The 16,702-nt window shown below is 42.0% G+C and overlaps 1 protein-coding gene across 6 annotated transcripts in view; it reads right to left on the reverse strand.

Moving 5' to 3' along the window:
* The window catches only part of PICALM (phosphatidylinositol binding clathrin assembly protein), a 449,858-nt gene that overhangs the window by 318,416 nt on the left and 114,740 nt on the right, over positions 1-16,702 (reverse strand). For all 6 annotated transcript variants that reach the window (XM_069203983.1, XM_069203980.1, XM_069203982.1 and 3 more), the window contains exon 2: positions 2,400-2,542. In XM_069203983.1, the coding sequence (XP_069060084.1) occupies positions 2,400-2,542 (143 nt within the window). The remainder of the gene's footprint in view (positions 1-2,399; positions 2,543-16,702) is intronic.

Here is a 16,702-nt window from a genome sequence, read left to right on the forward strand (position 1 = left end):
GGAGCCCAACTGACACAGCTGCCTGACCCCTTCCCAACAAAACGTTAAAGGAGTACCCCTTCTGTATTCCCCTCCAGAGGTCTGGACTGTCTGCTTTCTTTCTGTGGGCTTGGACTTTCCCAGCCCAGGAGCAGTGTGAAGAGTTAATCAGCACATACAGATTTATTTCCCATCCCTTCTTTTCCCAGGAATTGGGCCAAGCACAGTCAAGTGGCTCTTTTGTGTGAAGAGGCCTTTGAACCTCTGGCCGGCCAGCAGAGTAATTGAGTTGGCCCAGTAGGGATGACAAAGGGCCAACATCTGCTTATGAGCTGAAACAGGGAAGTATAACAATTCTCTAAGTATATTACAGAATCAGTTATGGTGATAGTCACTGTGGGTCTATACTCTATGTACATGTTTACCCACCTGACTCGTGTCTCTAGGACTATGTAGGAAAAAATTGTGTTGTGGCACAGGTTTTGCCCACACAGGGTAAATCAGTAAAGTACACAGAATTTTCAGTAATCACTACAGGTGTACATTGTGTAGGCCCACTCGCATCATAAGACCTCCATCAGGTCAGCAGAAATCCCTGGAGAGTCCCTTCTGTGACAAGCTACCCATGTGCAGATACCAGGCTGAACAAGACTGCAGTCTCACATGCTCAACCCATACATGTATGTGTGCATGTGTATGTGTTACTAGTCACACGCCTGTTACAATAACTGCGCAGCACTGAACTAATCATAAAAGGTGGATACGGGCGTTTAGGGTTCTCAGTCCATTTCCACTGACTTAACCATGAGTGAGACTCAGTTACTGAAAAATCCAGTGGGTTTAAATGGGCAAAACCCATTTTATCACTTCCAAAGAATAACTGCTTTCTTTACATCCTGAACACTGACTCCCACAACCAGAACTTAAACAATATTTGACATAATGGGCATCCTGATCACCAGTTCTAGATCGTCCACTAAACCAAGGATTTTGCACTCCTTTATTTGATATTAAAAGGAAGCTTAATGAAGGTGACTGGGTGAATTTCAATGTAGACTCTGCCATCATTGGACCAAACCTCAGAAATCCCCTCTTGGTGCTACTGTGACGGGACAAGCACAGGAACAAAACAGAAACATATTTTATGAATAAGTATACAGCAATGTGTCTGGCATCTGGCTTGGCTAATATCCTGAGCACATGTCCTCAACAGTCATTAATAGAATGCTCCAGTACAAACATGCTGACTCACAAGCTCAGGCACAAGTTTACACAGCAAGAGCATATAGGGATGGGGGATTAGAGAAGAAACAGAGGACACATGGAGCAAGGGAAACAAGGTGGGAGACGTTGTCATTGTCCCTCTCTGGCATTGATTGAATGAGCTGCAGCCCTGGGTGGGCTGTTATAGACCAACCATGCCCCAATGGGCACATTTTCATCGCTGTTTCCTGCAGGGTGAGGCTGCGTTGAACATTTTTGCAAGGCCTGGGTTTGGTGTCCAGTTAAGCCATAGTAGTAAAAACACTTAAGTGAAGAAAAAAATGTATTTTTTTTTAAAGATCTTTACAGATCCTTGTTCTATGACAAATATTTTTTTTACCACATTTTTATTGATTTTCCTATGAAGCTACAACAAGGGACATGCATCTCAAAACTAGTATTTTCTGGTTCGAATGAAAGCAACATATAGAAATCAGGCTGAATATGTTTTCTGCCTAAAACACCATGTGAGCTATTAGGCTAAGCTGTACAGAGAGGGAAGTTATAATTACGATCTCAAGTTAAAGCCATATAGTTTCAAAAGTAAATCTTCAGGTTCACAGGCTTATTGACAATACAGTGGGGCTACGCTGAGGTCACTTTAATCGGCATCATGTTCCTGGTGGTCTTTCATCTATTTTAGGAGCAAGTTCGAGTAATATTGAGTCCAAATTCATAGTCATTAACTTCCTCTATGACAAAGATTATTTTAACAAACAACTCTATGCAAGATATCCAACTTAAACAGCTAAAATTGCAGGGAATCCATTATTCGTGTAACCTTCAGAATACTAATAGTCAATACCCATTTTATTGTCTGTAAGAAACAGCTTCAAAAAGCAGAGTTCTTGTAGGTGTCATGTACAATGAACCCTAACTTCTAAAACGTATTTCACTTAAATATATTGGTAGAAATGCTCAAACATAAAAATAAAGTTCTCAAAAACAGAACGCCTTCAAGAAATGGGATCAAGCTATTTGGGGCAGCGTTTTCTAAAGTACAGCTAAGTTTGTATACATTTCTGCACACGAGAAGCAATTAGCCAAGGTCTATCAGTTTAAACACTAAAAGAAAACGCAGTACAAATACAGATGAAGAAAATACAAAAACGAATCTTACATTTCTATTATTTTACGTCAATAAAAATGTGGTTTACCTCGTTTCCATATACCATCAAATGGTGGGTGGTGATGAGGGACTTGAAAACCACCACCCAACTACTGTTTGTCGTTCTTTCAAACAAGGAGTCTGCGAGCTGTGGGATATTTACATTCATCTCATTGGTGCACTGGATTAAATCTGAAATAAAAACAAATGGGGTTTTACGTTTTAGTTGTCAAAATGCAAATTCAATCAAACCGTTACTAATAAACATTTGCAGTCAAAAGTGAAAACGCTGTATAGTGAACCCACAAATTAAAGGATACTGAATTATGTATATATTTTGCAAACAGGTGCAGCCTAAAATAAAGACACTGTAGTCACATTAATAACTTTGTGGGTCATGAGCCATGATGATGTAACTACAAACAAAATTAATTTAAAGCGAAGTTGCTTTTCAGAGAAAAAGGAACTTTCTTATCATGAAACATTAAACTAATCCTTTTCCTAATAACCAGGACTTAAAAGTCTTCCTTAATGTAAGAAGGTTAAATTTTTACACAGGTAATGGACCATTTAATTGCCTGGCGCGCCATCAGGAAAGAGTTATGCCTTTTGACTCCACGTTGCTGGCAACTCAAAGTCGTTATATTTTAATAGTTTGTAGAGGGGGGGGGGGGGGGGGCGGTCAATGAAAGACTCGGGGGCTGCTCTTGGGAGACGGGTTTCCAAGTTACTATAAAACCTTTACAATTGATGCCTCTCTACCCGATTTTCAATGTCGACTTAATTTATCACAAGTCATCTCCTTTCATAAAAGATAAATTAATTGTTGGTTATCAATGGTAATGTATTCAAAAGTAAGCTGCAAAGTTCAGTACAGCACAGTATAATTAGAGCAGGCATCTACTTGTATTTAAACATTCATCGGCAGCCTTGAGAATTTCTTAATTTTTTAAAGTATCTGTACTTGTATTGACTACAGTCCAGGCCCCCTAACGGTTGTCATAGCGCTTTACAGAGACAAAATAAAATCAAGAGCATTTGTTCCAAAACATCACTATGTTTCGCATGTTTATTTACAAATTATGCTTGTGAGAAATATAGAATTCTCATTTACAAAACTTAACCTTGAGCATAGAGAAAATTCATTGAAAACACAAGGTTCTGCAAAACAACACAGCATAAAGTCACAGGTCTAATTACAATGAATTTCACTGAGGCAGCCATTTAAAGGAAGATCAACAAAGCACTACACATAGAATAAATTAAATTATACGATACATTTCTTCTAAAGGCAACAAGAGAATTCTAACTCCAGTGCTCAGAAGAAAGAGATTCTGTCACTGTACATTATTTTCTCAAAACTAGGTATTCCCAGAATGGTAGTCTCCCGGTCACAAGGGCAATGACATTCTGTGGAGATATCTAGTGTTTACCACAATCACTACTGGGGTTGGCTTGTAGATGCAGTATGACCCTGCCCCACAGGAGCACATTTCTCCCATTAAAGCAATACAGGATTCAGAAAATATTGTTGAGAGTAGATCTTTTGGTATCCTATATATATAGGATGCAGTGAAATAAGTGGCCTCACAAGGTGGAGTTTTGTGTTAAGTGTTTGAGGAAAGAATCAACTTCAATAAATAAAAACAACACTAATTCCAATTTTATCTTTAGGCTACTGATGAGAATATTGTGTTCAAAACTGTCCTTACTCAATATTCCACTTGGATTTGTAGGTGATCATCAAAGGGAGAAAAGCAAGGGAACCAATTCTTGTGTTTGGCAGGATCTGAAGACGGAGTTTAAGGTCATTATGGAAGGGACAGAAATCTTATTTCCCCAGAAACGCACCCAACAGACAGCAAGAAACTGAAATAGCTGATGCAAGTCATCTCACATTTAGTGGGTGTTACACTATGATGCTACAACAGTAGACTACTCCCAACTGCTTCCATAAGAAAAGAATGTCATGAGCACGACTATACCCATGTAAGTGCAGATCTGTAATTACCTATGATTGCATTTTGATTATTTCTTATTTGAAAATAAAATCCACAAATCAGGAGGATCAAACTGGCAATACTTAAAACTAATAACCAAAAGCTTGAAGGTTTCAGAATTAGGGCTAACCTATTAGCCTTCCAGAAAGGCTAAACGACTCACCTTTGTAGACTGTGCAAGTAAATTTGTAGAATGCTGAAGTCTCTCCTCACATTACAACCCGACTTAATACTGCATACATTCATATTTCTCGTTCTATCATCTATCACTTATAAAGCACTCATCTTTTCATGAGGCTAAGTCTGTGATATAATAATAGCTTTAATAAATGAGAATAGTAAATTAACTTTAAAAATCTAGGTCACTGTTCTTAAGTATGCATACACTTCAGGAACATTAATGATGGGCATGAGTTACCTATTTAAGGCCAAGTTTGTAGAATTTTGCTTTCATAAAGATTTGTTTCCTAATGTCAAAGGATCGCAATGCACATCAAGTGGTTGTCTCAAGTGGATGTGAGTTATTTGTATTGGACATTTAATTTGGAACAGACGCACAAATCCACACTTGCGCCCACCCTTCGCCTGCTATATGATCAGATGATTTTTTTTATTTTTATTTTACCTCAATTACTGTAACTACGCTGATAAAACACAATCACGTTAAAGCTTTAAAATCCATCATATCTTAACTCATATTCTGTCAGCACTCACCTACTACCAACTGATGACTGGATGATAGGTAGCCACTTCAAGTCAAATGCCTCACAAAACAAGCATTGGCAAAGCCAACAGGTCGCACCCATGCAAGAGCTATCGGCTTTGTCACCAATGTGTTTTAGCCATGTTATACACCGCGTGGCTGCTGTTCAGCATGGCTACAAGTTAGTGGCGTAGGGACGAGTGGCTTGGATTGTCACAGAATGGAATGTCGAAGAGTGGAGTAGAATGTTGTAGAGTGGAGTGGCAGAGTGTGTTGGAGTGGCATAGTGTGGAGTCGCTTAGGGTGGAATACAAAGGAGTGGCATAGAGTACATACAGTGGACTGGTGTAGAGTGCATTGGCATACAGTGTTGCAGAGTATAGTGGAATATGGTGCAGTGCCATTGAATTCAGTGGCGTTGAATGCAGTGGCATACATTAAAGCGGTGCACAGAGTGCAGTGATGCAGAGGGTAGTGGTGCAGAGTGGAGGCGCATACAGTTGAGTGATGCAGAGGGGTAGAGTGTCGGAGTGTAGTGGCATAGAGTGGTGGGGAGTAGAGTACTGTGCCACAGAGTGGAGTAGTGTAGAGTGGTGCAGGATTCAGTGGCAGAGAGTGCAGTGTTGCAGAGAAGTGTCAGAGTGCAGTGGTGTGGAGTAGGGTGGTGTAGAGAGCAGTGGCGTAGAGTACAGTGATGCAGACTAGAGTGCAGTGGAGCGAAGGAGTGCAGTTCTGTAGAGTGCATTGGCGCAGAGTACAGTGGTAAAAAGTAGAATGGCATAGAGTGCAGTGGCATAGGGTAGAATGGCACAGAGTGGCGTTGAGTAGATTGTTTCAGAGTAGAGTGAAGTGGCGTAGAATGGAGTGGTGCAAAGTAGAGTACAGTTGCGCAGAGTGGCATAGAGTGTAATGGCATAGTGTAAAGTGGTGTAGAGTGCAGTGGCGTGGAGTAGATTAGAGTGGCGTACAGCTGATTGGCTTAGAGTGCAGGGGCATAGAGTTCAGTGCTGTAGAGTAAAGTGCATTGGTGTAGAGTGTATTGGCAAAGAGTGCAGTGACGTACAGTGCTGTGTTGCAAAGTGGCGTAGAATACAGTTGCATGGAATGGAGTTGTGCAGAGTTGGCAGCCGTGGCTATACTAAAGTGGTGTAGAGTGTAGTGTCAGAGTGCAGTGGTGTAGAGTAGTCCAAAGTGCACTAGCACAGAGTAGAGGTGTAGCGTGAAGTTGCGTAGAGTGCAGTGGTGCACAATGCAGTGGCGCAGAGTGCAGTGGCATGGAGTGCAGTGGCATGGAGTGGTGCAGACTAGAGTGCATTGGTGTGGAGTGGTGCAGAGTGGAGTATTCCCATGTGGCAGCACACTGCAATTACATACAACACATTTTCAATTGAAATGACTATTACATTTGCACAGTCATACAGTTTTACTAATAAAACTTTACAGTGCACACACAACAATGTTTGGAAATTACATCATTCGTGCCCTAAGGTAACCATAACTTGCACCCTCACCATGCATTGCTAATTAACCCAGTTATTAACATCACTCATGATATCTTCTTTGACATCACTGACATCACTGTAACATTTGCAGTAAAATTATTGATGAGAAAACTGTGCATGGCGAGGGAGCAAATTATAGTTACCTTAGAACACGAGTTATAGTTACTTGAGATAACTAACTATGCCAGCTGAATTTCTGTGGGTTTGTGCTTGTAAAATCTGAACCTAACTATAACAACCCTGTAACCTTTGTTTTTTTTTTGTGAGTTTTATTCTATTTCCAAAATATAACGTCCCTGTAACCTTTGATTTTTTCAGTGATAAGAGAGAGAGAGAGAGAGAGAGAGAGAAAGAGTGACTATGATCACAAAATTAACACAAACAAAATAAGGTTAAAGCAAATTTATGGTTAGCCTTGGTTAGAACGCTTTACGGTATGTTTAAAACAATAGAGAAATTCACAAATAAAGAAAAAAAAAAAACTGTAAAACCAGTGTCATGGCTACGATTTAAAACCGAAAACCACTGAATTCACAAGTTATGGTTAGCTCCATAATGTTTTACTTGCACAAATGCTATGCAATACATCTCTTTCAAATCAAAATGCAATGGTCCTGATCTCATCCTTCATGTGACAATTAATCACACATGTAGCAAGTAATCTTACAGTTGAGATTGCATATCATATTACCCTTAACACAATGAAAGAGACAGTTAAGAATGCAGATTTTTTGGGGTATGATTTATTTAATTAATTGTGCTTTTAGAAGTCGTTACTTATTGGCATAAATAGTCTGAGGTCAGAAGCACTGCATTTGATGTGAGCGCTATGGTTTGCATGTCTGTTGAGTAAGTTCTGGATTGCAAAACTTGCAATTTTCTTGCAGGGATTCACAGAGCCCAGGGTGGGTTCACAAAGGTTCTGGGCCTTTGCTGGACCTTGTGAGGGTCTGCAAACCCTGCAGTAGGTCAAAAATGGGCCCACAAGTCTTTGTTGGGGTTTTGCAGATCTCAAGCCAAGGTTCACGGACCCTGCAGAAGGATTTTGATTAAATTTGAACCTGGGGGTATGTGGCCCCTTTGGGCCGCACCCTCACCTAAAGCCATAAAGTCAGGGTATGCCCTCCTCCCCCATACCCTCTTATAGCTCCTTCATTTCAATTTTCAGGACTTGGGGACAAAGTCCCCAAATCCTCTAATGGAGGCCTCAACATTTTCCTCCATGTTTCCGATAATCAGAATACTTTGAATCTTCAGAACCGGAATGGGTTTGCAGACCCGATATGGCTACTAGGAGAAAAAACACCCTCTTCCAATAAGATTTGTTTATTTTTTTTAATCTAGGTCTGCAGAAAGTCTTCGAGCTAATGGTCCAGTTAACACTAACTTTTCAACCCAAGCCCAAAAAATGTAAACACTGATTTCTCAAAGAGTACTGAATGGACTGACACCAAACCAACACGGATTACTCCCTTGAGAAAGTTTCTACTTTCAAGCCAAGTTTGGTGTAATTCTTTTCAGTTTTTTTCCACATTAAAACGAGAAAAGTCACTTTTTTGACATAACACTTTTTTGCCCCAACCCAAACAGATATGCACAAAACCAGTGTGTTGAACCCCAAGTGGATGAACTTATTTTGTGTAGATTAGTTGAGCAGTTCTAAAGTTATTAAGAAAACAAAAACATGCCTTTTCAGTGGAAACTGTGACCAGAGCATACCCAAAGAGACACTGTATCTGCCTCTGTAATATACTGCATGCATGCAGTATGAGATATAGCAAGCTTTCTAATTTGGTGAACCAATATATGAAATATTTGGGTAAGATTTTTTAATCAATATTACGAAATAAAAAATAGTGCTTTAAATTAATTTAAAAGGACTTAGAAAAATGTCATACAAGCTATATATATATATATATTTGAAAACAAAATCTTTCAAGGGGGGAAAGGCATGTTTTGTGATCAATATCACTGCATACAAACATCTTTAAATAAATCGTATAACTCCAGGAACCTTCACTGAATTTAACCCATTCGCTGCCTGGCCTTTTCCCTCTCAGGTGCCAAGCCTTTTCTTGGCTGTTTGGGGCAGTTCGTGCTTAGGGCCTCCAGGGGTGTGGGATTTATTAAAATATCTACTTGTCCAGGGGACAGGTTGCTTCTCAAATCTACTTGTCCTGTAAAAAGATCTACTTGTCCCCTTGGTGCCATGTAAGGTTGCGACAAATTATGCCAGCAATCTCATTATGTAAAAGCTCTGATAATAGCCTCTCTGATTATGCCAGGGCTACTACCATAGTAGGGCTTGAATACTTGCAGTTTCAATCCCTACTGTAGCAATTTCCTTATTTTGCCACCTTTCTGCAGATCTGCATACTGGGGCTGGAGGAAGCAGTAAGCAATAGTTCCAGGGCTGGAATCTTTTTGAGTCTGCAAACCTACTAACCTGCATGTTTTAAAGATTTTCACCAGCTTCTCTAGAATATGTTCCCATAATAAGAAAGGTTGGACATTTACTCCTGACAATGGCAGAATTAGAACTTCTTCCAGGGTTGGGAAGAAAGTGGCTGGAGGGAAAATGAACTTGCAAATGCTCAATAGATTTTCACATGAGCAAATCTACACATCGTATTTACCCATGCTAAAATACAGTTCACAAATATTTTATAGGGGTACGACATATACCATGGGTGCACTTTTGTGACTTTCTTTAAGAATTTGGGGCCACATGTAGGTAGGTTCAGATTTGCGACCCGCAAATTGCGAGTCAGAGCGACTCGCAATTTGCGAGTCGCAAATCCGAATGTAGGATGGTGTCCCTAACACCATCTGTGATTCGCAAGGGCTTCGCAAATGCCCACCTCATGAATAATCATGAGGTGGGTCGCAATTTGCGACCCCCACAGGGATGGTGGCCTGCTGGAGACAGCAGACCACCATGTCTGTGACTGCTTTTCAATAAAGCAGTTTTTTTTTTTTTTTTGTAATGCAGCCATTTTTCCCTTAAAGGAAAACGAGATGCATTACAAAAACGAAAAATGAAAAGTTTTTGTTTAATTTTTTTCAGAGCAGGCAGGGGTCCGCAGGACCCCTGCCTGCTCTGAAAAAATGTTTACAATGACATTCACAATGGGGAAGGGGTCCCATGGGGACCCCTTCCCTTTTGCGAAAGTGTTAGCACCCATTTGAAATGGGTGCAAACTGCGATTGGTTTGCGCCCGCAGTCACAAAACAATCCTACATTGCACTGCGAGTCGTAATTAGGAAGGGAACACCCCTTCCTAAGTGCGAGTTGCAAAACTGGGTTTGTGCATCGCAATGTGCTTTTTGCACGTCGCAAACAGCGAAAGTCGCTGTTTGCGACATGCAAAAAGCTACCTACATGTGGGTCTTGGTCCCTAATTAGGTCTGGTGTTAACAAAGACATTTTGTTTTTATTAAACTTCTATTTCTTTCTCTTTCGGCTGGCTTTACTGTGAGTGATCGCATTCTGCTCTTCCACAAGGAGCATATTGCACACAAAGTAGTTTTGTTCAGTGTAATGAACTACAGTGGCAATCAGTGACGTAACGAAACTGGAGGGTGCCCCTTTGCAAAGAACATGGAGGAGCCCTCTCTCCAGACTCACTCAGGGCAGGTGCTGAAGGGGCCCCCTGGAGGGCGGCTGCGGGGCCTTTGTTATGCCACTGGTGGCAACGTGGGCTTTTAGAGTTCAAAAACCTTTTTTTGTTTTTTTTTGCCAGTGTTTGTTACAATGTTGAGGGCCTAGTAGCTCCCACAACAATAAAGCGTTACAAAAGCCATGTCAAAACAAGACACGCATCAATGAAACTAAAAGACTTATAAAAATATGTCAGATCAGTTGGCTTTGTCAGTGTTTATTTTCATGCTTCCCATAATCATGTTGAAAATGGTTACACTGATTTTCCATTAGAAATATTTTTGGGAAATACTAGCATGCATCAACACATTTTACTAAATGACACTTCATTTGCATCTAATCAGAGAGCATTCTGGGAGCATTATACTTAGCCTCATAGCCTAAACTTTTCAAACATGTGTATACACGTTTTTTTTTTTTGTACTGGAACCAACGTCAGTAGTGAAGTGTGACCTTAAAACATTTATTTACAGCACTCACCCTAATAATGAAGGCTTTCAAATAATGAACCATAAATTAAAGTTCGAACAGCATTATCTTTGGGAAACACATAAACTCAACTGCAGAGAGTTCCACTCTCTGTAAACAGGCAGCCAAAGGGTTTGAGCTGCAGAGGGTTGGGCCTACTTGTCCCAAGGACAAAGTAAACATAAAAACTTGTTGCCCTTGACCCCAAACAAGATGTCCCGGGCGTCGGGCGATAGGAATTCCACATCCCTGGCCCTCTTAACTTTTTCTCCACATAAGCTACCCACGCCAAATGTGCGCACTTTTTTTCCAACATCCTAGGGATTCTAGAGGTACCCAGACTTTGTGGGTTCCCCCGAAGGAGACCAAGAAATTAGCCAAAATACAGCAAAAATTACATTTATTTTAAAAAAAAAGGGAAAAAGGGGCTGCAGAAGAAGGCTTGTGGTTTTTTCCCTGAAAATGGCATCAACAGAGGGTTTGTGGTGCTAAAATCACCATCTTCCCAGCTTTCAGGAACAGGCAGACTTGAATCAGAAAACGGTATTTTCCAACACAATTTTGCCATTTTACTGGGACATACCCCATTTTTACTATTTTTTGTGCTTTCAGCCTCCTTCCAGTTAGTGACAGAAATGGGTGTGAAACCAATGCTGGATAACAGAAAGCTAAACATTTCTGAAAAGTAGATAACATTCTGAATTCAGCAAGGGGTACTTTGTGTAGATCCTACAAGGGTTTCCTACAGAAAATAACAGCTGAAATAAAAAAAATATTAAAACTGAGGTGAAAAAAACAGCCATTTTTCTCCACGTTTTACCCTAACTTTTTCCTGCGATGTCAATTTTTGAAAGCACTATACCGTTACGTCTGCTGGACTCTTCTGGTTGCTGCATATATAAGGCTTGTAGGTTCCCCAAGAACCCTAGGTACCCAGAGCCAATAAATGAGCTGCACCTTGCAATGGGTTTTCATTCTATACCGGTTATACAGCAAATCATTTGCTGAAATATAAAGAGTGAAAAATAGGTATCAAGAAAACCTTTGTATTTCCAAAATGGGCACAAGATAAGGTGTTGAGAAGCAGTGGTTATTTGCACATCTCTGAATTCCGGGGTGCCCATACTAGCATGTGAATTACAGGCCATTTCTCAAATAGATGTCTTTTTTACATACTGTCTTACATTTGGAATTAACAAATGTAGGGAAAGACAAGGGCCAATAACACTTGTTTTGCTATTCTGTGTTCCCCCAAATCTCCCGATAAAAATGGTACCTCACTTGCGTGGGTAGGCCTAATGCTGGTGACAGGAAACGCAACATGGACACATCACATTTTTACATTGAAATCTGGCGTGTTTTTTGCAAAGTGCCTAGCTGTAGATTTTGGCCTGTAGCTCAGCCGGCACCTAGGGAAACGTACCAAACCCACACATTTTTTAAAACTAGACACTTTTTCCTCTCATTTCGGTGACAGAAAGTTCTTATATCTGAGAGGAGCCACACATTTCCTTCCACCCAGCGTTTCCCCAAGTGTCCCAATAAAAATGGGATCTCACTTGTGTGGGTAGGCCTAGCGCCAGCAACAGTAAAATGCCCCAAAACACAACGTGAACACATCACATTTTCCCAAAGAAAACAGCTGTTTTTTGCAAAGTGCCTAGCTTTGGCCTCTAGCTCAGCCGGCACCTAGGGAAATCTGCCAAACCTGTGCATTTTTTAAAACTAGACACCTAGGGGAATCCAAGATGGGATGACTTGGGGGCTCTCACCAGGTTCTGTTACCCAGAATCCTTTACAAACCTCAAAATTTGGCCCAATAAACACGTTTTCCTCTCATTTCGGTGACAGAAAGTATGGACTCTGAGAGGAGCCACAAATTTCCTTCCACCCAGCGTTCCCCCAAGTGTCCCGATAAAAATGGTACCTCACTTGTGTGGGTAGGCCTAGTGCTCGCAACAGGAAATGCCCCAAAACACTATCTGGACACATCAAAATTATCAAATACAAAACTACCTGTTTTTGCAGGCGGTGGGGTGGGGTGGGGCACCTGTGTTTTTCGTCCTGGGCTCACCAGCCATTTAGGGAAACCTACCAAACCCAGACATTTCTGAAAACTAGACACCCGAGGGAGTCCAGGGAGGTGTTACTTGTGTGGATCCCCCAATGTTTTCTTACCCAGAATCCTTAGCAAACCTCAAATTTAGCTAAAAACAAAAACAAAAAAAAACATTTTCCCCACATTTCTGTGTGGCATCACCTCACTGGGACAAATTTCCTACCACCCAACATTTCCCAGTAAAAATTATAACCTCACTTGTGTAGGTGGGACAAGTGCCTGTGACAGAGAAGAGCCAAAAACGTGTCAAAATTGAGGGGAAACCAAAGCGGGTCAAAAAGAGCAGTTTGAAAAAAAAAAATTTTTAGGCTGACAGGTGCAGCAGAATTGTTATCGGTATAGATGAGACAATGTTGGGTGGTAGGAATTTTGTGGATTCCTGCAGATTCTGGAAGGTTCCATCACAAAAGTGTGGGAAAAATGTGTGATTTCCAGCAAAGTTGGAGGTTTGCAGGGCACTGTGGGTAAGACAATGGTGCAGGTGCATGTCAAGCACACCACCCTGCAATCAACCGGATATTTAGTTTTCAGATGTGTCTAGGTCTTTTAGATTTTTCTAAATGGCAGCGTCCCAAAGCCAAAAAGGTGCAGCCCTCACCATTCGAAGTGGGCCGATTTTGAGAGTTACCAAGCTCTCATGGCCCAAATGTAAAACCAAAACCCAAAATAATCAAATGTCCTCTTGCTTGCCGTGGGATAAGATGTTTTAGTGTGTGGGGGAGAGCTGAAAAACTGTTACCCCCTTCAGTTGGGGTGGGGCATAACCAGCCCCATACTGGTTGGTAGCCACCCCCCACGTTTTGTTTTTTTAATTCCATGGCAGCTAGTAGACTTTCTGACCCCCCCCCCCCGCCGGGGTGTGGGTCGGGGGTAACTGCCCAATCTGCCCACTGGTGGGCAGAACAACTTTGGTTCCATTTATTTGGGGTGGGGATATGCATATCCCCACCCTCTTATTTTGAAAACAAAATCTTCCCTGGTCTGTGGTGGGTGTTCTGCCCCCCTTGGGGGCAGATGGACCTTCCAAGAATAGGCCAATCAGCCCCCAAGGGCGGCAGATATGGCCAACAGTAATGTGCTCCCATGGGGAGCGACCCTTGCCCAAGGGGCTGCCCCACCAAACAAAACGCACACATACACACACACCAATCCCTGGTGTCTAGTGGGTTCTGCTCCCTTGGGGGGCAGAAATGGCCTAAATACAATTTGCCCCCCAGGGGAGTAAACCTTGCCAAAGGGGTTGCTCCCATACATAAAAACATAAAGTAAATAAAAAATATCTATCTATCCCTGGTGTCTAGAGGTTTCTTGCCCCCCGGGGGCAGATCGGCCTAATTATATTAGGCCGATCTGCCTTCGGGGGGGGGGGGGGCAGAAATGGCCTAAAAATATTTTGTCCCCCTCTGGGGAGCGGCCCTTGCCCAAGGGGCCGCTCCCCTTATGCATAAGTATATAAAACAAAACAAAAAAATCCCTGGTGTCTAGTGGTTTCGGCCTAAATATAATTTGGCCCCCTGGAGAGCGACCCTTGCCTAAGAGGTTGCTCCCCACATATATTAATAAAAATAATAATAATTAGCCCTGGTGTCTATGGGTTTTCTGCCCCTCAGCCTAATTATATTAGGCCGATCTGCCCCCAGCTGGGGCAGAAATGGCCTAAAAATATTTTGCCCCCCCTTGGGAGCAGCCCTTGCCCAAGGGGCCTCTCCCCTTATGCATAAGTATAAAAAAAAAAAAAGGATAATCCTCGTGTCTAGTGGTTTCGGTCCCGGGGGAGTTGGACAGAAATGGCCTAAAAATAATTTGCCCTCCCCCACTCCTGCGATATATATATATATATTTATATATATATATATATATATATATAAACATTATCTCTGGTGTCTAGGGGTTTCCTGCCCCCCATGGGGGCAGATCGGCCTAATTATATTAGGCTGATCTGCCCCCAGGGGGGGGGGAGGCAGAAATGGCCTAAAAAAAAAATTGTCACCCTGGGGAGCGGCCATTGCCCTTGACAATTCCAACAATAACAAAAATTCCCCAGTGTCTAATGGGCATTTCTACTGCCCGATCGCATCGCGATCGGGCAGCAGAAATGCTGAGAGAGATATGAAAGGAGAGGAAAGGCCTTTTCTCTCCTTTCATGCCTTCCTCGCCCCTCCAGTGTTCGGAAGAGAAATGCTTTTGCATTTCTCTTCCAATCTGTGCTGAGAGGCAGGCCTCTGATGAGTTCCGCGCGCACTATCGTTCGCGGACGTCATCATACGCCAAGGTGGGGAGGGGGCTTTATAAGGGGAAGCGATTCCCCTTCCATCCGTGCCTGGGGACGCAGAGACGAACCTCATGGGGGGAGCACTAACACTCCCCCCATGAGCCAGTACCAGGACATAACGGTTACGTCCTTGGCGCCTCCGCGCCGCAGCCAAGGATGTAACTGTTACGTCCTTGGCTGTTAAAGGATTAAAGGATAACCAATAGGATGTGAAAATGCAGGTGTTCATACTTTACAAATTGCTGTAATTCTTTGAAAGGAAATTCTTTGAATTTGACATATCAACATAGAGGATTTGGAATGCATAACTGAAGAATTGGGAGCTTGGGGGGATTGTCAAATGTAATAAAAGGCAAAAGGAAGCAGGACGGAGAGGGGTGGAGGAAGCAACAGACAATCTGGGAGGCTGGACAGCAACACGAAGAGCATGGGGGAAGTAGACAGCAAGAAAACACATATACTTCCATGGAGTGCTGACAAAGAAATAAGCATTGGCAAACTAAATGGTTACTTACCTGTAAGAGTAGTTTTGCAGCCTGAAGAGTTTTCTTGATTCACATGCTGTGCATCAATCCGCCATCTAGTTGTTGGGTCTGAATGTTTTTGTTTTGTTTTTCCCCTCTTTCCTGGGTGTCGTCGACCTCCATTTGGTGTTGGGTCCGTCTCCGTAGGACGACAGACGGCGCCCCGGACGTTCCTGTGTGTGGTAGCCATCTTCGGATTCTTTTTCCGTTTGTTTTTATCTTTTTTTTATTTATTTTTTTACCTCTTACCCCACCTGTTTTGTTTTCTGGGGAGGTGGGTGGGTCGGTCGCACATAAATCCAATAAACTTTTTGGGTTACAAAACTACTCTTACTGGTAAGTAACCTTTTCGTTGTGCATCACACTGTACAGCAGTTTCTCCCATTTATTTGGGTTGGTTGGGTTGAAATGATGAACTTGCAAACAGGTGTTGCAGTACTTTTTGTCCCATGCATTTGGATGTCCACACAATAATGTTTTGTGAATGTGTGATGGGATGCCCATGTTGCTGCAGCGCAAATGGTGTCTTTGCGCATGTTAGCTTTGAATGCCAGGGTTGCACCTTTTTTCCTTGTTGAGTGTGCCTGTGGACATTGTGGCTGTTTGCTTGCCGTTACATAGCATGCTTGAATTGTCTATACGATACATCATACAATGGTCCCCTTTTTGACCGGGTTCCCTTTGTTGCCTTTAGCACATGCAACAAATAATTGATTACCTTTGCACAGTCACTTGGTTTCTTCCAAGTAGTATACTAGTGCACTTCTTACATCCAGTGTATGCAGTTTTTTCTCCATTTCGTTTTGTGGGTTTTTGATGAAAACTGGTAACTGTATGGTTTGATCCATGTGGAGCCTTTTGACCACCTTAGGTAGGAACTGCTGGTTTGTTCTGAGAACTACCTTGTCCTTGTGGGTTTGCATGCATGGTTCTTCTATTGTTAAGGCTTGGATCTCTCTCACTCTTTGTAGCGATGCAATCGCAATTAAGAAGGCTGTTTTAGTGTAAGAAATTTTAAATTAGCCTCGTGCAAGGGTTCGAATGGTTTTGTCATGAATTGTGTTAGTACTGTGTTTAAGTTCCACGTTGGGACTGGGGCCTTT

Source organism: Pleurodeles waltl, chromosome 8, assembly GCF_031143425.1.
Source record: "Pleurodeles waltl isolate 20211129_DDA chromosome 8, aPleWal1.hap1.20221129, whole genome shotgun sequence".
Taxonomy (NCBI): domain Eukaryota; kingdom Metazoa; phylum Chordata; class Amphibia; order Caudata; family Salamandridae; genus Pleurodeles; species Pleurodeles waltl.